Here is a 22,500-nt window from a genome sequence, read left to right on the forward strand (position 1 = left end):
GACAGTACTAGCGCAGTAGCCTCAGCGGGGTGCAGGGGTGTGTGTGTGTGTGTGTGTGTGTGTGTAGGGCTGCGGAAGCACAGACAGGGCAGGGCTGGAAGGGCTGGAAGGAAGGAAGGCGCCATTTCAAGGACGAGTGCGCGAGATCTAGCGCGAGGAGAGTTACCGGTCCTCCGTGCGCAGACTAACCTGCCCCGCGCGGCGCCAGAGGTAGTACAGGGCGGCGGTAACGGCGCCGAGGACCACCGCGCACGGCCTGGACACGCGCTCCAGGCACGCTCTCCATAGCTCCGCGTGAGAGAGCAGCATGATGGGGGGACACTGGGACGGACGGACAAACAAGCGCGTCACACAATGGCCTATCCTCACACGGGGTAACATCCATAGACATATATAGATCTACGTTACCATAGACATATATAGATCTATGTTACCATAGACATTTATAGATCTATATATGTCTATGGTAACATCAGCCAACCGGCCAACACAATATCCTCTCCTCATTCGGGGTAACATCAGCCAACTTCATTGAAGAGGCCGAGTTGCGCTACTTTGCAAGCTAGGAGAGATAACTTTGCTAAATGTTAATTCAGAGTTTATTAACGTGCTTTGGCTGAAATGTGTCTCACATTCTTGGTTCGCTTGGTTCCGTCAATCATACCTCTTTAAGTCAACATAAAAGCTGAATAACGTCACTGGCTGGTGTAACTAACGTTACCTGTAAAGATCACTAAAGAGATAGCTATGAAAGCTCTGTTCAGCCGGTAATATAAAACCCTTACTTTAATCCTTAGTTTTAATTGGTTTATCTACAATAACACACAAGGAAATGGGAACCAGTCAAGGACTAGAAGGAGACTTGTCAGAGCCATGTAAGTTAAGGCAAATTGTTTTGTCTAGCGTTAACTTTTACCACCATCATTTCTTCCAGGGAGAAATAAGAGCTATACCGGCAAGGCAGAAAGTTAGCTAACGTTAATTAGCGAGCTATCGCTACCTATGGCTAACCAATTCACGGTAAAGTAACTATCTAAGACAGTTATACAAAAAGACAGATAACAATTTCAGTTACATCTAGACACAAACACAACAATACATTGAGAACAGTCAAGTATTATGATATCAGACATTCACCGTTTCAGTCACGCTAACCAGCCACATCGAGACTGGGACTAGATAGATGGGGACTCAAAGAACAGCTGTATACCTGCCTTAAGAAGAAACATCAACAGTTGCGTTTCCAGTTGATGAGTCCTCTATCTTCGTCCTAGTTAGACTGGAGCTCCGTACGCTGTCGACGCAGAATCACTCTAAAGTTAACCTCATCATTTAGGCTTCCGTTCGAGGGGCATTAAGAGGGCAGCGGACTGTAGACCAAAGTTCATTTGTTGTGGATACGACAACGACTGGATACCGGGGTGAAGCCAGATACGACTGGATACCGGGGTGAATACGGTACGGAATGAAGCCAGCGACAATAAGGAAAACGTCAATATGGCCGCCATTCGTAACTTCTTCAAAGTAAAAGTCGAAACCTATTGATTTGTTTTCATACCATGTAAAAAACACGAAGAAGAAAATAATTCTCATCTATCAAACTGTTTGTGCTATCGAAGGTACACTAAGCGCAGTGGCTGAAAATACTTAAAATGCCTTTTTTTTATATGCAAATAACCTATTAGTGTTCAGAAAAAGGCCATTTTACAAGTTACAACAAGTCTTTTATTTGTCAGATGCACAAAATGACACAGGGTCAGACCCTGCACTGAAATTCTTATGACAAGGCGCCGCCCAAACCTACCATACCATAACATCACATACTATAACATAACAAACCATGACGTACACTCTGCACAAGTACTATGAACAGAATTTACACATAATAAACATATAAACATATAATAACCTAAATAACCTTACTCAATATACAAGATAAATATACAATACGATGTGCTAAACATATAACAACCTATACATATAATACTAAATATACATATAGCAGCCCATACATATAATACTAACATATATACATATAACATATAATACACATATAATAAACTATGTTAACCTATACTAACCTACATACAACCCCGTGATGGAGTTACAGGTAGTGCAATTTTCTGATAAGTATTACTGCTAGTGCAAACAGTATAAATTCTGGGAAAGGACATATTCAAAATTTGACCGACAAGAGAAAAAGGTGTGACATGAGTCATTCCACCTGTGTGAAACTGAGAGCTGAACGGTCGGATATAAAAATACACTTGGCCAATCGCCCACTGAGAAAACAACAAACTGGGCCCCCTTCATATGAGGGTGAAATGAAATCTAGATGAGACACACACACACACACACAAGGTTAGGTGCTCTCTCACACACACACACTAATGTTAGGGTTAAAGGTTAAAGTGCTCTCACACACACACAAGGTTAGGTGCTCTCTCACACACACACACTAATGTTAGGGTTAAAGGTTAAAGTGCTCTCACACACACACACACACACTAATGTTAGGGTTAAAGTGCTCTCTCTATCTCTACTTGGACTTCCACACGTACACTACTGTTTGCCCTTTTACCGGACGGGTCAAAGGTCAGTGAGATCAGACGGGTCAAAGGTCAGTGAGATCAGGAGATCAGACGGGTCAAAGGTCAGTGAGATCAGACGGGTCAAAGGTCAGTGAGATCAGGAGCACCGGCAACACACACACACACACACACACACTGACACACAGACTGACACACACACACTGACACACACACACACACTGACACACACACACACACACACACACGTGCGGTGCATGGATTCATCAGGTCTGTATGTAAGGCAGAGGGTGTATTATGACCTATGAGCTGCACACACACACACACACGCGGTGCATGGATTCCTCAGGTCTGCAGAGGGTGTATAGCTAATAGGCCATTTTCTCATTTCATTGACCCGGCTGCCGTTGGCCTTATTAACAAGGCCCGGGACCCCCACCTGACGTGGACACTTATCCCGCCCCCACACCTCAAGCCTGTGTTATGTTAACACACACTACATTGCACACTGCACATTGCACATCCACTTTTGCACTCCTGCCCTGCTTTTTGTATTGTAGTACTTATTGTAAACCTACTTGCCAATAAATACTATTCTGATTCTGATTCTGATTTCTCATTACATGAGGTTATTTGCAAGATGAGTCTGCTAAAATTACTGCAACAGAATTACTAAAATGTGTAGATGCAATATAGCCTAGATTATATTTATCTAGACTAGTTAGCAGCACATGTGCAAAACGTTGAAATAATTGGCAAACCTAATTTTAAAACTTAATTTTATTTGCTGCCATTTTGCCGCCTATCGTTGCTTACTATCACTAGCTCCACTGAACTTTCTTCTCTTTATCTCGTCTTCTTCTTTCCGTTTGATGGCTGAGAAACCTACCCGCAAGCGCCACTTACTGGACTGGAGTTGGACTACAGTAGAGAACAAATGATACAATAACTAAATACAATTTAAATAAACTAAATAAAATTTGAATAAATAAAATAAAATAACTAACTCTCTGGCCCTCTCTCTTAGTGGCTGACTTGCAATGTAGCAAAGTTTCCTAGAGCCTACTTTAAATTATACTAGTTTTTCAATTTCTCCTAGTTACAGATTGTTAGGTGAAAATTCACTCAAGTTACCTCAGGACTCCTTAGTTGCATATAAGTATATTTATTAAACAGCAACAACAAGCTCGTCGGGCTCACCCACATCCCGGCAGGTCAGAGAGAAGCATGGGAAAGAGGGAGCCCGGACCTACTTCCAGACTGCAGCAGGCGAGAGAGAAGCAATATTAAACACATCGCACAAGGTTTATATAGATCGAAGTTAGCGTTATCTGACGCCAAAACAATTTGTCAGCAAGCACAACCACGTGGTGGGTCTCTGACGTCCGAGGATATCTTACTATGCTTTCTGTCTTGTGAAGATGTCAGTTCATCACCTCTGGTCCAAATATCAGAGCCGCCAACTTTTCAAAAAGTGAAAGTGAGATTTTGTCGGGGGGTGAGTGACCAAAATGTTGCCGCGCACGCAGCCACACACATTGGTGGCTCAAATATCAGGGAATTGGAATTAATTTGGCGTTGTACCCATGTTGTGCCCAGCATTCTGGTGGTTTGTGGGGCCCAAAGTCTTTGATAGGGGCGGCCTACTGGAGACAACATTGGCTACAATCTGTGAAGCAAAGACATAGCTGAAGGTCCACCCCCAGGACATTTTGGTTTAAGTAGATGTTATTTCCTGCATTCTAGTGGATTTTTGGGTGGTATGCTAAAGATGTGCAATACCTGAACTTATTCTGATTCATGTTCATCTGATCAGGACTTGTAGGGCCTTCTAGACTTGAGCTGAACATTCAACCAGAAAACTATTGTTGTGCCTCAATGACTGTCTATGTACCACAATATAGCCTAATTAATAGACCTGTGTTTTGGATTTGACCAAGGTAGGTTGATTGACATTTTGATTACAATGGTATTAAACTAATTATTAACTGAAACCTTACCTATATTGTTAATAATTGTATTCTTAAGAGCACTTAATGATTTATGTTCAGCAAAAAATGACACAAGATTAGTTAGGGAGAAATATTTTTCATTATTCAAAGCCTCCCAACACATGTTCCATCAAACAAAAAAAGTGCTTAAACAGTAGCCTTTTTAGGCAATACAATGGATCAACACATGACAAAAATAACTAAAAATGAGGTATCAGATGCAGATCAGAAGCTGGTTAGTCATTTTCTAAGATCTGTGGACAAGGTTGTACTGGCCTGTGGCCTTCTTGGAGGCCTTGATGACCTCAGAGGGGGGCTCCCATCTCAAATAGGGCTCCAGGTCAGCCATCTTTATGGCCATTATTGAGGACAGGGTGCCATCCAATGCCAGGCTATTTCTGGTCTTAGTTTTGTTCAGTCCCACAACTGAAAACACCCTCTCAGCATCTGCATTCGAATGGGGCAACACCAGGACCAGCTTGGCGACGGCAGCAAGTCTCTCAAATTCTTTGGCTCCTGTCACCTATGGAAAATGAACCAAGAACAAAATGGAAAAACATACCATATTTTGTTTTGATTAATACTGTAAGTATACTGTATCAAAGTTCAGATACAAGATGCATAGTTTGCATCATGTATGACCCAATATATGCATGCATGAATAAAAGCAACAGATGTAGCCAAGCCACACCTGCCAAAAAGAAAGACAAATGTCTTATGTTAAATTCTTTGGAATACATCTTACCTGTTCAAAGTGCTGTTTGGAAAAGTCTTCAGAGTGAGTCTTTTTCTTTGGCCTGTTAATAAAAAGATAAATGCTATTGTGAGCAGCCTAAATAAACAATGCTATGATGTTTTGAGCATGCAGTATACCACAAGGTTAACAAGGTGCTCTCCTGCTGCTTGTTATGACAGCTGAGTTTACATTCACCACACAAAATCAAGTGCACACGCACAAACACAAACGAATAATTTATTTCAAGATTTACAGTTTAAGAGAGTGAGTACTTCATTGAACCACATGTCATTAACATACCTAGTCTTTGCTCATATTGGAGATGAAGATTTTCTTCAGCGATGGATTCTCTTCCCGAGTTTCTGTCTTTGTAGCGACAGTAACTATTCTTTTGTCGCTAACTTCGGGACTCTTTGGAGTAAATAGGATGTCTATGCAGCGAATATGGTTACAGATGCGCTCCTTAGCGCCATTTACCGTCGGGGAGTTTGAAAAGGAACGAACGCTTCTCGGCCCAAAATCAGATTTTTTTTTTTGCGTGAGAAACTGGATGTGTGGCGTGAGTGCGTGTGAAAACATGCAAAAGCGTGTGTCACACGGTGAAACCGTGAGAGTTGGCAGCTCTGAAATATGCTCTTACACATACGCAAACTAAGTGGCACCTTATAATCTAAGTTACACACACACATACAGAAACACAGAAAAGCCATGTTCCTGCTAACATAAGCACATGATTTCATACCAGGTAATTATTAATACAAGGCACCTGGTAAATATATCCTTAAGTCATTAACAGTGTTTCGAAATGATCTCTATCACAGATTGCGTGAGGCTCGGTTTTGATTCTCCATAACCACTCGATACTTCCTCTTTTAGGAGGGGCATAAAGAATCCACTCTTTAGTTGAGCTGCTTCCCAAGACTCGGTCGGTGATAAAATGTCGGCTTCTGTAATATCCACACTAGATTTAGAAAGGGAACATCAGCTGTTGAAACTCTTTCCTGAGCCTGTCAGACTCCATCTGCTTTACAAAGCCACTGAACTTAATTCTACATTTCCTAATAGATTCCATGGCGTCGGACCGTTTGTCTTTGTCGTATATCTGTCATCGGGTGTAGTCAGAGGGGCATATATGAATAAACCTCCTACAAACCAAGGACACGACGAGAACGTATTTCTATTCGATGTGACCACAACAAATGCGACTAAAATTTCTCCAGAAGATGACTCCAAAATTAAAATCAGTCAAGTATTCTCCTGCAACTACGAGTTCGGGAACTCCTTTAAGCTCAGAACGGAATCTGTGTCCAAAGAGAGCTGTTTGCTTGTGTACTTCTCCTCTGATGAAGTGTTCAACACAGGCTGGCCAGATGAGTGCTACAATATCACGAAAGGGGACGCAGGTTTCAAGGATTTGGAGCTGTTTCGTGTTACAGGTGAGAGGACAGCTTGACAAATTGCGCACAAAACTAGATGTTATAGCCAATTGTTTCATTTCCAGCTATTTGAGTCAACATGTCTCGTGTTAATTACTTAGGCATTGGGGATGTATTGCCTTCCCCTTGGAGGGAGGTGTCTTGGACCGAAAGGTAGCCCACCAAAATACATCATACGATTTAAAATGTAACACACCGGACCCCCCTTCTCCTCCTTATCTCCTGCTTAATGCTCTTTTCAGAACCAGGGAAGACTTCAGAGAGAGCTTTGTGTTCCACAAAGTATTTATTGAGTCTTTGAACAGCGTAAGGGTTCTTTTGCTGGGACCAACGGGGTCGGGAAAGTCCAGCTTTGTCAACTCCGTGAGGTCTGTCATGTTTAAACGCACGACTCACATGCCCGCCAGCGGCGCAGGAGCACCAGGGCATTTTAAGAAGGTAGGCCACGACTCCAACATTGGAGTTGAGTGGATTGGGACTGTCGCTAACCACAGGGCGTTCCCAATTCGAACAGTAACACGGAATGAAGCAATACATCACTCACTCTCACATTCGCATTGCATTCCGGAACACAACTACATCCAGCACACAAAATATGGCGGAGATCCCAGGGGGGGCGTGTCCCCCCTACCATAAAGTTGTCCCCTCCAACAAACATTGTAAACACAAATAATGCATTTTGAATAATATAGTAATATTAAATAAAAGCCTGACAACACAAGCGGTGCTAATTATAAACGTAAAACAATGTGTTTTTTAAGTGTTGAAAAATCCTGATCCCCCTATTCCTCAAAGTGGTTTGGTTCACATGCTATTTCCAACGAGCCGGGCTACCGGCAGCTCCGTGTTTTAGTCAATCAGCCCAGTACACGGTCAGATTGTGAGGAAACCAACCACACCAGTAAAACCTCTACAAGTAAAAGCCAGTAAGTCATTTATCACACCACTTGTTCAACAAGCACAAGCTTGTAACATGAAAAGGGACATTTCTCCTGCTTTGTCCAAAAGCTCAAACTTGAGCTTGTTAACAATCATTAGCTAGTAGTTTAACCGGTGTGCTGATTAAAAAGAGGCTGATTTTGGACAAAGCACACTCACACTCACTCACTCTTTTTCCTCCTCTCTCCCCTGTTACTGCCGCTATGCTACACGATATGTAAAGAGGTTGACAGACATTGGACCTCATTCTCGAACGCAGTTAACAGTTCATTTCTTCTTAACTCCACTTACGAAGTTCCCGGGACAATTCTGGCATTCATGAAAGTTATCTCATCTGGGATTTGTTCTTAACTTTGAACAGAATTTAGGAACGCTAAACAGCAGTCGTAAATCAGCCAGATTGGAGTATGCACATGTTCTTAAGGGCTGAATTTGTGAGAAATCATTGGTGATTGCGTTCACATCAATTCTACAGACATCCTCGGATTTAAATAATTATAATAATAATAATACGAGAATATTTGTATCATAAACAATTAAGTTTCACATTTATAGTCATGATTCTACGAGGCATCGTGAGGTCTTAACAAAAATAAAAGCACTACACGAAAACTGCAAATGGCATTGAATAAATAAATAAGGACTAAACTCAATCGTGTGGATATAGCCATGGTGGAATAGAATGGACACATCTACTTTTTGCAACAGTACCTCCACCTCTGCACCGGTGAAGTTAGGTTACATGTTGAAAGTCGCTTCAGTAAAGATCGAGCGTGTGAACTTTGGACATCATTTGTCTGTGAGTAGATATTTTGTGTTGGTACATTTAATGCCGCTTAGACAATTTCTGTTTGTAAATGTTATAAGAGAATTCGGTATTTAGCAGCCAAGTTATGCTAGCTCTCGTGGTATCGTGCTACCTTTATGCCACATTATTTGATGTGAAATGTATGTATCTCTTTATTTCTGTCTGCTCCAGACAGTTTTACAAAATGAAACATCCTGTATGAATAATTGCATGCTTATAACTTCAGTAAACTCAAGAAAAACAAGACTTGTGGATTCACTTGAAATTCATCATCTTTATTCTGCAAAGACAAGTGTTAGCTAGCTGTCTAGTCCTGCGAGGTAGCAAACGCAGTACGAAGACAGCATAGAGAGAGAGGGCGATAGGGCCAGACAGCCCCCCCCCCAGGAATTACTGTCTGAAATTTTACCATGTATTGTCCCCCCCTACAAAAGAAATGGGATCTCCGCCCCTGAGCACACACACCACACACACACACACACACACACACACACCATGAGGCTCTGCTCTCTGCACGCCGTAACATGCTCTCAGTTGCCTACTAATAGTTTACTAATCTGTTTTGCTGCAGTGGAAAGGAATGGGGGGGGGGGAAACCAGATCGAATGTTGCAACACTGATCATTGCTTATAGACTGTAGCTAGGGCTATGTCTAATACTACAGTTCTAGGCATGGAGAGATCTTGCCACTGATTGTTGTGACGGAGCAGCCGAGCAGGAAGTGCCAGATTGAATAATGGAGTTTTGCGGTACAATTCAATTCTGTTTTTTTATTCTATTTTCATGACCCAGTCGGGGTGTGAATGTCACGCTTAGAATGAAATTCACTAAAGCTCCGCCCAGAGAAACACAGAACATCAGGAACACTGGCGTGTGTGTGTGTGTGTGTGTGTGTGTGTGTGCATGCACGCACGCGTGTGTGTGTGCATGCATGCATGCGTGCCCATGTGTGTGTGTGTGTGTGTGTGTGTGTGTGTGCGCGTGTGTGTGCATGCATGCATGCGTGCGCATGTGTGTGTGTGTGTGTGCATGCGTGCACTGGCAATGTCTCACAGTTTTAGAAATGAACACAATCTTACATGCAGTTGGTGCTAAGCCTAGGTTTAAGAGCAACCCTTATATACCATATATATGTTTAGTTTCCAGATGATAAGGCGAAGTTGCTAAAGTTAGAAAGGACTAAAAGATGTATAAAAACCAAAACTACATTGTTGAGCATTCTGAGTATCTTTTGCAGCTGAAGTCCAGCATCATCCGGGCCGGACGAGGGGGCTCTCCCACATCACTGACCCTTTGTGAGGTGATGGCGTTAGGAGAGGGGGAGTCAGCTGGTCTGAGCGTATCTGATGCTTTGGCCGTCGTTAAGGGACACGTGCCTGAGGGCTACAGCGTACGTGGATGGAGGATGGGCAGAGAAATACACACACACACACCACACACACACACCCCACACACTCACACACACACACACACACCACACACACACACACACACACACACACACACACACACACACACCACACACCACACAAACACACTCCATGGAAGGAGGAGGGGCAGAGGAATACATGATGTGTGGAAAATACACTGAATATGCTACATGCTAACTCTAATGTTTATATCTGTCAGGGTTTAGACCCATGCTAACTTTAGTGTTTATATCAGTCAGGGTTTAGACCCATGCTAACTTTAGTGTTTATATCAGTCAGGGTTTAGACCCATGCTAACTCTAGTATCTGTCAGGGTTTAGACCCATGCTAACTTTAGTGTTTATATCAGTCAGGGTTTAGACCCATGCTAACTTTAGTGTCTATAACTGTCAGGGTTTAGACCCATGCTAACTCTAATGTTTATATCAGTCAGGGTTTAGACCCATGCTAACTTTAGTGTCTGCATCAGTCAGGGTTTAGACCCATGCTAACTTTAGTGTCTATAACTGTCAGGGTTTAGACCCATGCTAACTCTAATGTTTATATCAGTCAGGGTTTAGACCCATGCTAACTTTAGTGTCTATAACTGTCAGGGTTTAGACCCATGCTAACTCTAATGTTTATATCAGTCAGGGTTTAGACCCATGCTAACTTTAGTGTCTGCATCTGTCAGGGTTTAGACCCATGCCAACTTTAGTATTTATATCAGTCAGGGTTTAGACCCATGCTAACTTTAGTGTCTGTCAGGGTTTAGACCCATGCTAACTTTAGTGTCTGCATCTGTCAGGGTTTAGACCCATGCTAACTTTAGTGTGTGTATCTGTCAGGGTTTAGACCCATGCTAACTGTAGTATCTGTATCTGTCCCCTCTAACCAGTTCCAGTCAGACACACCTTGCAACAGCCAGACCTCTGGCTACAGGGCTGACCCAGGCATCAAGGATAGAATCCACTGCGTCCTCTTTGTCCTGGACGCCCGCAAGATCACTACTTACGATGGTGATCTGCAGAAGACAATAAGGATGCTTCAAGCCAAGATTTCTGACCTGGGTGGGTTTGTAAATATTTATTTAGATATTCTATATGAACGCCATAATTGACAAATGTGAAGGTGTGTGTGTGTGTGTGGGGTGGGGGGGTGGGGGGGGCTGCCTAGGTGGTTGTGCTCTAAATGCTCCTTGTTTGTGTTTGTTTCTCAGATGTTCCCCAGATAGTGCTGCTAACACTGTAGATGCTCCTTGTTTGTGTTTGTTTCCCAGATGTTCCGCAGAGAGTGCTGCTGACGCTGTAGATGTTCCTTGTTTGTGTTTGTTTGTTTCCCAGATGTTCCACAGATAGTCCTGCTGACTCATGTTGACCAGCTGTGCCATGCAGAGGATGTGAAGTATGTTTACACCAGTCGCGCCGTGAAGGACAAGGTAACATTACAGGAGAGACTGGGGTCAAGGGTCAACCTGTGTTTAAAACAAGGTCACAGGAGAGACTGGGGTCAACCTGTGTTTTAAACAAGGTCACAGGCATGACTGGGGTCAAGGGTCAACCTGTGTTTTAAACAAGGTCATAGGAGAGACTGGGGTCAACCTGTGTTTTAAACACTCACAGACATGACTGGGGTCAAGGGTCAACCTGTGTTTTAAATGAGAGGAAAATATGTTTTCCCTCCTTCTCGTAATTTACAAAACAGTGCACTGAGCTAGTAGGAGATATGAGTTTAGAGTTAGTAGGAGATATGAGTTTAGAGTTAGTAGGAGATATGAGTTTAGAGTTAGAGTTAGTGGGAGATATGAGTTTAGAGTTAGTAGGAGATATGAGTTTAGAGTTAGAAGGAGATATGAGTTTAGAGTTAGAAGGAGATATGAGTTTAGAGTTAGAGTTAGTGGGAGATATGAGTTTAGAGTTAGAAGGAGATATGAGTTTAGAGTTAGAAGGAGATATGAGTTTAGAGTTAGAAGGAGATATGAGTTTAGAGTTAGAAGGAGATATGAGTTTAGAGTTAGAAGGAGATATGAGTTTAGAGTTAGAGTTAGTAGGAGATATGAGTTTAGAGTTAGTAGGAGATATGAGTTTAGAGTTAGTAGGAGATATGAGTTTAGAGTTAGAAGGAGATATGAGTTTAGAGTTAGAAGGAGATATGAGTTTAGAGTTAGAAGGAGATATGAGTTTAGAGTTAGTAGGAGATATGAGTTATGGCATTAGAGTTAGAAGGAGATATGAGTTTAGAGTTAGTAGGAGATATGAGTTTAGAGTTATTAGGAGATATGAGTTTAGAGTTAGAAGGAGATATGAGTTTAGAGTTAGAAGGAGATATGAGTTTAGAGTTAGAAGGAGATATGAGTTTAGAGTTAGTAGGAGATATGAGTTATGGCATTAGAGTTAGAAGGAGATATGAGTTTAGAGTTAGTAGGAGATATGAGTTTAGAGTTATTAGGAGATATGAGTTTAGAGTTAGAAGGAGATATGAGTTTAGAGTTAGAAGGAGATATGAGTTTAGAGTTAGAAGGAGATATGAGTTTAGAGTTAGTAGGAGATATGAGTTATGGCATTAGAGTTAGAAGGAGATATGAGTTTAGAGTTAGTAGGAGATATGAGTTTAGAGTTAGAAGAAGATATGAGTTTAGAGTTAGAAGGAGATATGAGTTTAGAGTTAGAAGGAGATATGAGTTTAGAGTTAGAAGGAGATATGAGTTTAGAGTTAGAAGGAGATATGAGTTTAGAGTTAGAAGGAGATATGAGTTTAGAGTTAGAAGGAGATATGAGTTTAGAGTTAGAAGGAGATATGAGTTTAGAGTTAGAAGGAGATATGAGTTTAGAGTTAGTAGGAGATATGAGTTTAGAGTTAGTAGGAGATATGAGTTTAGAGTTAGTAGGAGATATGAGTTTAGAGTTAGAAGGAGATATGAGTTTAGAGTTAGTAGGAGATATGAGTTTAGAGTTAGAAGGAGATATGAGTTTAGAGTTAGTGGGAGATATGAGTTTAGAGTTAGTAGGAGATATGAGTTTAGAGTTAGAAGGAGATATGAGTTTAGAGTTAGTGGGAGATATGAGTTTAGAGTTAGAAGGAGATATGAGTTTAGAGTTAGTGGGAGATATGAGTTGTGGCCTTAGAGTTAGTAGGAGATATGAGTTTAGAGTTAGAAGGAGATATGAGTTTAGAGCTAGTGGGAGATATGAGTTGTGGCCTTAGAGTTAGTAGGAGATATGAGTTTAGAGTTAGAAGGAGATATGAGTTTAGAGTTAGTGGGAGGTATGAGTTTAGAGTTAGAAGGAGATATGAGTTTAGAGTTAGTAGGAGATATGAGTTATGGCATTAGAGTTAGAAGGAGATATGAGTTTAGAGTTAGTAGGAGATATGAGTTTAGAGTTAGAAGGAGATATGAGTTTAGAGTTAGAAGGAGATATGAGTTTAGAGTTAGAAGGAGATATGAGTTTAGAGTTAGAAGGAGATATGAGTTTAGAGTTAGAAGGAGATATGAGTTTAGAGTTAGAAGGAGATATGAGTTTAGAGTTAGAAGGAGATATGAGTTTAGAGTTAGAAGGAGATATGAGTTTAGAGTTAGAAGGAGATATGAGTTTAGAGTTAGTAGGAGATATGAGTTTAGAGTTAGTAGGAGATATGAGTTTAGAGTTAGTAGGAGATATGAGTTTAGAGTTAGAAGGAGATATGAGTTTAGAGTTAGTAGGAGATATGAGTTTAGAGTTAGAAGGAGATATGAGTTTAGAGTTAGTGGGAGATATGAGTTTAGAGTTAGTAGGAGATATGAGTTTAGAGTTAGAAGGAGATATGAGTTTAGAGTTAGTGGGAGATATGAGTTTAGAGTTAGAAGGAGATATGAGTTTAGAGTTAGTGGGAGATATGAGTTGTGGCCTTAGAGTTAGTAGGAGATATGAGTTTAGAGTTAGAAGGAGATATGAGTTTAGAGCTAGTGGGAGATATGAGTTTAGAGCTAGTGGGAGATATGAGTTGTGGCCTTAGAGTTAGTAGGAGATATGAGTTTAGAGTTAGAAGGAGATATGAGTTTAGAGTTAGTGGGAGGTATGAGTTTAGAGTTAGTGGGAGGTATGAGTTTAGAGTTAGTAGGAGATATGAGTTTAGAGTTAGTAGGAGATATGAGTTTAGAGTTAGTAGGAGATATGAGTTTAGAGTTAGTAGGAGATATGAGTTTAGAGTTAGTAGGAGATATGAGTTTAGAGTTAGAAGGAGATATGAGTTTAGAGTTAGAAGGAGATATGAGTTTAGAGTTAGTAGGAGATATGAGTTTAGAGTTAGTAGGAGATATGAGTTTAGAGTTAGTAGGAGATATGAGTTTAGAGTTAGTAGGAGATATGAGTTTAGAGTTAGTAGGAGATATGAGTTTAGAGTTAGTAGGAGATATGAGTTTAGAGTTAGTAGGAGATATGAGTTTAGAGTTAGAAGGAGATATGAGTTTAGAGTTAGAAGGAGATATGAGTTTAGAGTTAGAAGGAGATATGAGTTTAGAGTTAGAAGGAGATATGAGTTTAGAGTTAGAAGGAGATATGAGTTTAGAGTTAGAAGGAGATATGAGTTTAGAGTTAGAAGGAGATATGAGTTTAGAGTTAGAAGGAGATATGAGTTTAGAGTTAGAATGAGATATGAGTTTAGAGTTAGTAGGAGATATGAGTTTAGAGTTAGTAGGAGATATGAGTTTAGAGTTAGTAGGAGATATGAGTTTAGAGTTAGAAGGAGATATGAGTTTAGAGTTAGTAGGAGATATGAGTTTAGAGTTAGAAGGAGATATGAGTTTAGAGTTAGTGGGAGATATGAGTTTAGAGTTAGTAGGAGATATGAGTTTAGAGTTAGAAGGAGATATGAGTTTAGAGTTAGTGGGAGATATGAGTTTAGAGTTAGAAGGAGATATGAGTTTAGAGTTAGTGGGAGATATGAGTTGTGGCCTTAGAGTTAGTAGGAGATATGAGTTTAGAGTTAGAAGGAGATATGAGTTTAGAGCTAGTGGGAGATATGAGTTTAGAGCTAGTGGGAGATATGAGTTGTGGCCTTAGAGTTAGTAGGAGATATGAGTTTAGAGTTAGAAGGAGATATGAGTTTAGAGTTAGTGGGAGGTATGAGTTTAGAGTTAGTGGGAGGTATGAGTTTAGAGTTAGTAGGAGATATGAGTTTAGAGTTAGTAGGAGATATGAGTTTAGAGTTAGTAGGAGATATGAGTTTAGAGTTAGTAGGAGATATGAGTTTAGTTAAAGAGTTAGAAGGAGATATGAGTTTAGAGTTAGTAGGAGATATGAGTTTAGAGTTAGTAGGAGATATGAGTTTAGAGTTAGTAGGAGATATGAGTTTAGAGTTAGTAGGAGATATGAGTTTAGAGTTAGTAGGAGATATGAGTTTAGAGTTAGTAGGAGATATGAGTTTAGAGTTAGAAGGAGATATGAGTTTAGAGTTAGAAGGAGATATGAGTTTAGAGTTAGTAGGAGATATGAGTTTAGAGTTAGTAGGAGATATGAGTTATGGCATTAGAGTTAGAAGGAGATATGAGTTTAGAGTTAGTAGGATATATGAGTTTAGAGTTAGTAGGAGATATGAGTTTAGAGTTAGTAGGAGATATGAGTTTAGAGTTAGTAGGAGATATGAGTTTAGAGTTAGAAGGAGATATGAGTTTAGAGTTAGAAGGAGATGTGAGTTGTGGCATTAGAGTTAGTAGGAGATATGAGTTTAGAGTTAGTAGGAGATATGAGTTTAGAGTTAGTAGGAGATATGAGTTTAGAGTTAGTAGGAGATATGAGTTTAGAGTTAGTAGGAGATATGAGTTTAGAGTTAGAAGGAGATATGAGTTTAGAGTTAGTAGGAGATATGAGTTTAGAGTTAGTAGGAGATATGAGTTTAGAGTTAGTAGGAGATATGAGTTTAGAGTTAGAAGGAGATATGAGTTTAGAGTTAGAAGGAGATGTGAGTTGTGGCATTAGAGCTAATAGGAGATATGAGTTGTGGCATTAGAGTACACAGAGTTAGTAGGAGATATGAGTTTAGAGTTAGTAGGAGATATGTGTTTAGAGTTAGTGGGAGATGTGAGTTGTGGCATTAATGCATCTTAGTTCTTCACTCTTGTTTTGTAGATGCAGAAGGCAGCTGAGTTTGTGAGCATGCCCATGTGTCACGTGCTCCCGGTGAAGAACTACGCTGTGGAGCTGGACACCGACTGCAACAATGACATCCTGATACTCAGCGCCGTCCACAGCGTCCTGCAGGCCATCGATGACACGTTGGATGACCAGTGTGTCAGCTCTACGGTGGAGTGACCAGTGTGTCATGAAGAAGATGAAGATGATGAAGATGTATCTTTTCAAACCAGCTCATAATGAACACTTTTCTCTTCTCTTTTTTTTATTGTATTCTTTTGGTTTCTATCAATTCATTTTATCTTTTAATGCTTTACACGGATGTGTTCTTTTCCTGAGCATTTTATCTTTTAATTCTTTACACTGGTGTGTTTTTTTCCTGAGCAGATGTGTATTGTTTTTTCTTAGCTCATGGATTGAGTGGTCTAGCCTTGGTTTGACTGTTTGGCTGTTTTCGTTTTGTTTTCCTGAATGTCTGAAAAGTACTATACAAATAAAGTCTGTTACTCAATGATCTTTGTCTTATAAAAGTACTATACAAATAAAGTATGTTACTCAATGAGCTTTGTCTTAGAAAAATAACTAATAAAGTCTGTTACTCAATGATTTTTGTCTTATAAAAATAACAAATTCTTTATTCCATCATTGTCTGTCTTTATAATAAAACTTTCACCTGTTGCACTCGCCAAAGTGCTTATTGTCTTCTTAATGAGTAACGACATAATTACTCAATTCTAAACCTAACAATTACCTTGTTCTGCCGCTATACAAATGATATTGAATTGAATTGAAATGGACTGAACTTGAAGTAATTCATTTACCATGTTTTCCACTTTTGTCTCATACTTTGAAAGTCACAAACAAAATATTCTGGAGTAAATTATGATGCATTTATTTTATTAGGAGCGTTTGGGTCAAGAGTCACATGACCTCCCCACAGAGACCAGCATGCATCAGGGGCAGGCATATATCAGCATATATATCAGCTCCTTTACAGAAATGATTTGGAAACGATTTTATAAACAGATTATGAAAAGTTTAAACACTCTAAATCAGGCAATTCCATCAGGTATGGCAGCTCCAATCCAGGCTCTCCTTGGCTGTGAGCGAGGCCCATCTCTGCTGAAGGTGTGTGTGTGTGTGTGTGTGTGTGTGTAACATCCGCTGTGGAGGAAGAGACCTGAAGAGAGGGGGTGGGGCCTCTACACAGGGGGGCGTGGTCTCTACACGCGGGGGCGTGGCCTCTACATGCGGGGGATGCCCGCCACCATCTCAGACTCGATGCCACAGTGGTCCTTCCCCCTCAGGATCTTGAAGTAGCCTGGGAGAGAATGTGGATTTATCAGGGAGAGTGTGTGTGTGTGTGTGTGTGTGTGTGTGTGTGTGTGTGTGTTTGACAGGGAGAGCAGAGCTGTGGCCGAGTGAGAGGCACCATGAGCCTCGCCTTGGACCCGTGAACACACACCTGTTGAGTGCGTTCACACACACACACACACACACACCTGTTGAGTGTGTTCACACACACACACACACCTGTTGAGTGCGTTCACACACACACACACACACACCTGTTGAGTGCGTTCACACACACACACACCTGTAGAGCGCGTTCACACACACACACACACACCTGTTGAGTGTGTTCACACACACACACACACACCTGTTGAGTGCGTTCACACACACACACACACACACACCTGTTGAGTGCGTTCACACATACACACACACACACACCTGTTGAGTGCGTTCACACACACACACACACACCTGTTGAATGCGTTCACACACACACACCTGTACTATATATACTAATAAACACCCTTTACATTATGAAAGGTGCTATACTAATAAATATCCCTTTACATTATGAAATGTGTTAAATATTCCTAGCCTTGCCTTGCTGTAATGCGCACGACTGCATAAAGCAAAGGCACTCACCCTTGTCTCCCCAGGCACTCACCCTTGTCTCCCCAGTCCCTTGTCTCCCCAGTCCAAAGGCACTAACCCTTGTCTCCCCAGTCCAAAGGCACTCACCCTTGTCTCCCCAGTCCCTTGTCTCCCCAGTCCAAAGGCACTAACCCTTGTCTCCCCAGGCACTCACCCTTGTCTCCCCAGTCCCTTGTCTCCCCAGTCCAAAGGCACTCACCCTTGTCTCCCCAGTCCAAAGGCACTCACCCTTGTCTCCCCAGTCCAAAGGCACTCACCCTTGTCTCCCCAGTCTCTTGTCTCCCCAGTCTCTTGTCTCCCCAGTCCAAAGGCACTCACCCTTGTCTCCCCAGTCCCTTGTCTCCCCAGTCCAAAGGCACTAACCCTTGTCTCCCCAGTCTCTTGTCTCCCCAGTCTCTTGTCTCCCCAGTCCAAAGGCACTCACCCTTGTCTCCCCAGTCCAAAGGCACTCACCCTTGTCTCCCCAGTCCAAAGGCACTCACCCTTGTCTCCCCAGTCCAAAGGCACTAACCCTTGTCTCCCCAGTCCAAAGGCACTAACCCTTGTCTCCCCAGCCCCTTGTCTCCCCAGTCCAAAGGCACTCCCCAGTCCCTTGTCTCCCCAGTCCAAAGGCACTCACCCTTGTCTCCCCAGTCCAAAGGCACTCACCCTTGTCTCCCCAGTCCAAGTTCCAGGAGTTGGCCGCCAGCCAGTAGGGGGTGCTGTTCTCCTCCCCCCAGCCCAGGATCCTGATGGCGTGGCCCCCCAGCATGTCTCCCGTGACGTGCTGGTACACACCTGCCAACACACACACACACACACACACACACACACTCAGAGAGTTAGCACTCACACACACACACACACACACACACACACACACACACACACTCAGAGAGTTAGCACTCACACACACACACACACACACACACACACACACACACACACACACACACACACTCAGAGAGTTAGCACTCACACACACACACACACACACACACACACACACACACACACACACACACACACACTCAGAGAGACGTACAGGTACACACCTGCCAACACACACACACACACACACACACACACACACACTCAGAGAGACGTGCTGGTACACACCTGCCAATCAGACACACACACACACACACTCAGAGAGACGTGCAGGTACACACCTGCCAATCAGACACACACACACACACACACACACTCAGAGAGACATGTTGGTACACACCTGCCAATCAGACACACACACACACACACACACACACACACACTCAGAGAGACGTGCAGGTACACACTGATAGGAATTATTTCTATATCCCAAATGTATCGGAGACTCAGTCAGATTGTGATGAAAAACCAAATCCAGGTTTATTCTTTCAGTGGCGCGCACCAGAGGAGGAAAGAGAGTTAGATTTCACTGTGTGTTCCACCTAAATCTCCTTCACTGAGTGTCTTTTGGGAAAGCACAGAATATAAGCTGTGTGCATGCCAGGGGGGGTGGATCCCTAAATGCTAATTATTATATGTCTCTAGTCAGGGGGGGAAGCTGTGAGGGCTTCTCACACCTCATGTAGGCCAGGAACAGAATACACATGAGAAGTTTTTACAACTCATGAAATCCAAAGAACACTAAAATGACCACTAGGTCAGATATATTGAATTATTGACTATGGAATATATTTATTAAACTAACTATCAAATGTCGGTCCCTTCATTCCCCCTTTTCAAGACTTAAGGTCTTGGACATAAATCTTTGTTTTTAAGATCAGAGTAAACGCTTGCTTAAGTTTTGGGTGAACACAGTCAGTTTTTCTTCTCTCTCTCTCTTTCTCCCAAAAGGTGCGCATTCTCTCGCGAGGTAAGGCGAAACCTTTTTCTCATCAGGGTGCCTCACACCTGTTTGCCAATTTTTGGTGGGCCCCCCTGATGTTTTTAAGGGGAAATTCCTTACCGACGTCAAATCAAAATGACCGCCCTCTCCAGCCGCGAGAGCCGACAAATGTAAGCAGAGAAATAATTACATGTACAGTACAGGGTAGCCATTCGGAAACATGAAGTTACAAACAGTGGGAACACAGAACAAAATGAACTATACATGAAGATGAACTCAAACAAAAATGAAATTGCTCGGATTACACAATTGTACAGAAGATAACGGATTATGGGAGATACATTACAGTGTTACAACATCTTAAAGCATTTCCTTTCTGGTTACTGAGGTGTACATGGCATGTCATTACTTTATTGAAATGTGGGTTGACGGTTTGATACAGTTAAGTGTGTGTCTGTGAGCAAGTATCCGTGTGTGTGTGTTTGTGTGTGTGTGTGTTAATGTGTGTGTGTCTGTGACGCTTGAATTGTCCGTTGTTTCCCTCCTGTGGTCTTTTGCTCCATATGGGGTAATTTAGCCTATGCGTCTCTTTAGCATATCAGGAGGTTGCCGTTCCTTTCAGATGTGTTGCTCGTCTGTGAAGGTTGAAGTTGTTGGCTGTTCGCGATGTTTGTTCAAAAGGTCCTGCTGTTCCCTCTGTTGTCCCCCTTTCGACACCTTGGCGAGATGCTGTTCTATGAGTTGAAAGGTGTTGATGGAGTTGATGTTGATTGAATTAACGCTGTCTGGGTTTCCAATGGCCACTCCACCCCCTTTTGATTCTGTGGCGAGCTTTATCGGTCCAACTGTGAGGGACGGTGGTAGGGTCCAGGTGACCGTCAGCTGATTCGCTTCTGAAAGAGATCTTAACAAAAGAATGAATCTTATGCAAAAGGTTTAATCTGCGATAGATGAGCCCACCGGAATCATCCGGTGTCATCCATTCCCTAAGGACAGGGAGCCCAAATGTTTCTGTTTGCATAATCAACACATAACATCCTGTGAAATAAATGGAAAGTAATTAACAGTTTACCCTGAAAACAAGTCAGTGAAAAGTCATGTAAAATCATTCATACAGCCGGCCGGCACAAAGACACACACACACACACATTCATTTGCTTGCTCCGGTGACAGATGTTCATGCCTAGAGAAAAGGAAACAAGCTGTTTAAGTTACAGAATTATGTCATAAAGCCCCTTTTTGTATCCCGATTCCAGTGGCCCTTGATTTTTGTTCTTCATAATTAATTCAGCGTTCCTGGATCATTTGATGAAGTCAGACATTCATCCAGTCTAAGACCTGTTTGAGAAAGAACATTCTGCAGTTATCATTTTATTTAGGATATGTATTTAGTAGTAGGATAAACCTTTTGTAATATTGCACCTGATTACCTTTGACAGAGAATGCAGTTATTGGGGAAGAATGTCTGAATATGATGCATCCAATGAGTCAAACTGGTCCTATTGATCAGTGATGTTAGATTTAGCCAAACTTCTGAGAAGATTTAAAATCTCAGAGGTTGTGTCAGAGTCCATGCCCCGCTGCTGAGAGGACACAGGTTTATCTGTGTTTCTCTGTCTATTTCTACAATGTCTAGACCAATGGCCTGATTTCCCACATCTGTGACAATTTGAATGTGTGGGTGCATCCTGTCTTCTTTGCTGATAACTATTGTGAGAGGGTACGTCCTGTACTGCAGCTATGTGTTGTGTTTGTTCTTTACGTTTAGTCAGTGATTCTTTAGTTTGTTCACTCTGTCCTGTAACTTTACGGACAGAGCCCTTACAAAGTTGTGGCAGTGTGTCAGAGAGTGTGATAATCTCTGCCTGATGGGCCATTGGGGGCTTCAGCCGCCATGGTGAAGTGGGGCTGTTCCATACGGGACCTGAGATGTGAGTTGAATGGTATGTGTAATGACTGTCTGTATAGATATGGACAGGAGCGACAAATGGTGAGGGAACGACTGGAGGTACATCAATATTCATTACAGCAACAATTTGGAGAGATATTTCCTCAACCTGTGAAATGGCTTTACCCACACTGACCATTAGTTCAGTTTTAGCTTGGCATTAATCTGCTTTTACCTCTAGGATTTTTTACATCAGTAGGTAGGATTTTTCCCAGTAAACTTTTAAAAATGTCCTGAAGTTTGTCAGCATTTCTGTTTCATACTTTCACACAGTCTAGGAAGGGTCGCTGGCTGGCCGTCTGATTCCACCAAGAAACCCTGTGAACGCTGTGTCCATCTGCTCATTGAGATAGCGCGAATATCGCTGTCTTTTCTTTTCAGACTTAATGTCTAAAACCCATTCACTGGCTTTCCTGACCTCCCCAAATTAGCTGAAAACCATCTTTTATCATCTCAATTTTAACTTTCTCATGTTTTATATCATTTCCACACACTGGCCATTGCAATCTGAACACTCAAAGGGACCATACGTCTTGAATCTTTGTTTTCCATCTCAAAAAAGACTGAATCTGCACAATTTAATGTAAATAATTTACAAATTAACTCTAGAACAATTTTCGAAATTCAAATATTAAAATGCTGTTAGATCCCTTTCCACAACACTTAGGCCTATATCCTCTTTGGGAACAATATCTGAGCGTGGCAGAAACTAGATTTCACAAATGATCCAACCACAGCTCAGACTGTGCTGAATCAGATGTCTGCTACTCTCTAAACAGAGCAGGCTCAAGAGTGTAGTTTCTCCCAAGGGAGA

The 22,500-nt window shown here is 41.8% G+C and overlaps 3 protein-coding genes across 4 annotated transcripts in view; 1 reads left to right on the top strand and 2 right to left on the bottom strand.

Moving 5' to 3' along the window:
* LOC122129463 (phospholipase ABHD3-like) overlaps positions 1–1,457 on the bottom strand; it is a 10,907-nt gene extending 9,450 nt beyond the window's left edge. The window contains exons 1-2 of one of the 2 annotated variants that reach the window (XM_042704377.1): positions 1,211–1,457; positions 190–321 (exon numbers count right to left, since the gene is read on the bottom strand). In XM_042704377.1, the coding sequence (XP_042560311.1) occupies positions 190–309 (120 nt within the window). In that variant the 5' untranslated portion in view covers positions 310–321; positions 1,211–1,457. The remainder of the gene's footprint in view (positions 1–189; positions 322–1,210) is intronic. The other variant, XM_042704378.1, reaches the window with a different exon arrangement.
* Positions 1,458–6,173: 4,716 nt separating this feature from the next.
* On the top strand, positions 6,174–16,661 carry LOC122129462 (interferon-induced protein 44-like). Its single transcript, XM_042704376.1, has 7 exons — positions 6,174–6,712; positions 6,814–6,865; positions 6,955–7,150; positions 9,697–9,849; positions 10,767–10,938; positions 11,212–11,306; positions 15,973–16,661. The coding sequence occupies exons 1-7, from the start codon at positions 6,214–6,216 to the stop codon at positions 16,153–16,155; spliced, it is 1,350 nt and encodes a 449-aa protein (XP_042560310.1). The 5' UTR covers positions 6,174–6,213; the 3' UTR covers positions 16,156–16,661.
* A 190-nt stretch (positions 16,662–16,851) lies between these two features.
* The window catches only part of LOC122129464 (cathepsin B-like), a 16,538-nt gene continuing 10,889 nt past the window's right edge, over positions 16,852–22,500 (bottom strand). Inside the window, exons 9-10 of the mRNA XM_042704379.1 lie at positions 18,574–18,702; positions 16,852–17,296 (exon numbers count right to left, since the gene is read on the bottom strand). Of these exons, the coding sequence (XP_042560313.1) occupies positions 17,220–17,296; positions 18,574–18,702 (206 nt within the window). The 3' untranslated portion in view covers positions 16,852–17,219. The remainder of the gene's footprint in view (positions 17,297–18,573; positions 18,703–22,500) is intronic.

Source organism: Clupea harengus, unplaced genomic scaffold (assembly GCF_900700415.2).
Source record: "Clupea harengus unplaced genomic scaffold, Ch_v2.0.2, whole genome shotgun sequence".
Lineage (NCBI taxonomy): Eukaryota > Metazoa > Chordata > Actinopteri > Clupeiformes > Clupeidae > Clupea > Clupea harengus.

Coding starts and splice junctions, on each gene's coding strand:
- LOC122129462 (XM_042704376.1), top strand. CDS start 6,214: ATGTCGGCTTCTGTAATATCCACACTAGATTTAGAAAGGGAACATCAG. Junction 6,866..6,954: donor GAGGTGTCTTGGACCGAAAG/GTAGCCCACCAA, acceptor TGCTCTTTTCAG/AACCAGGGAAGACTTCAGAG. Junction 7,151..9,696: donor CACCAGGGCATTTTAAGAAG/GTAGGCCACGAC, acceptor TATCTTTTGCAG/CTGAAGTCCAGCATCATCCG.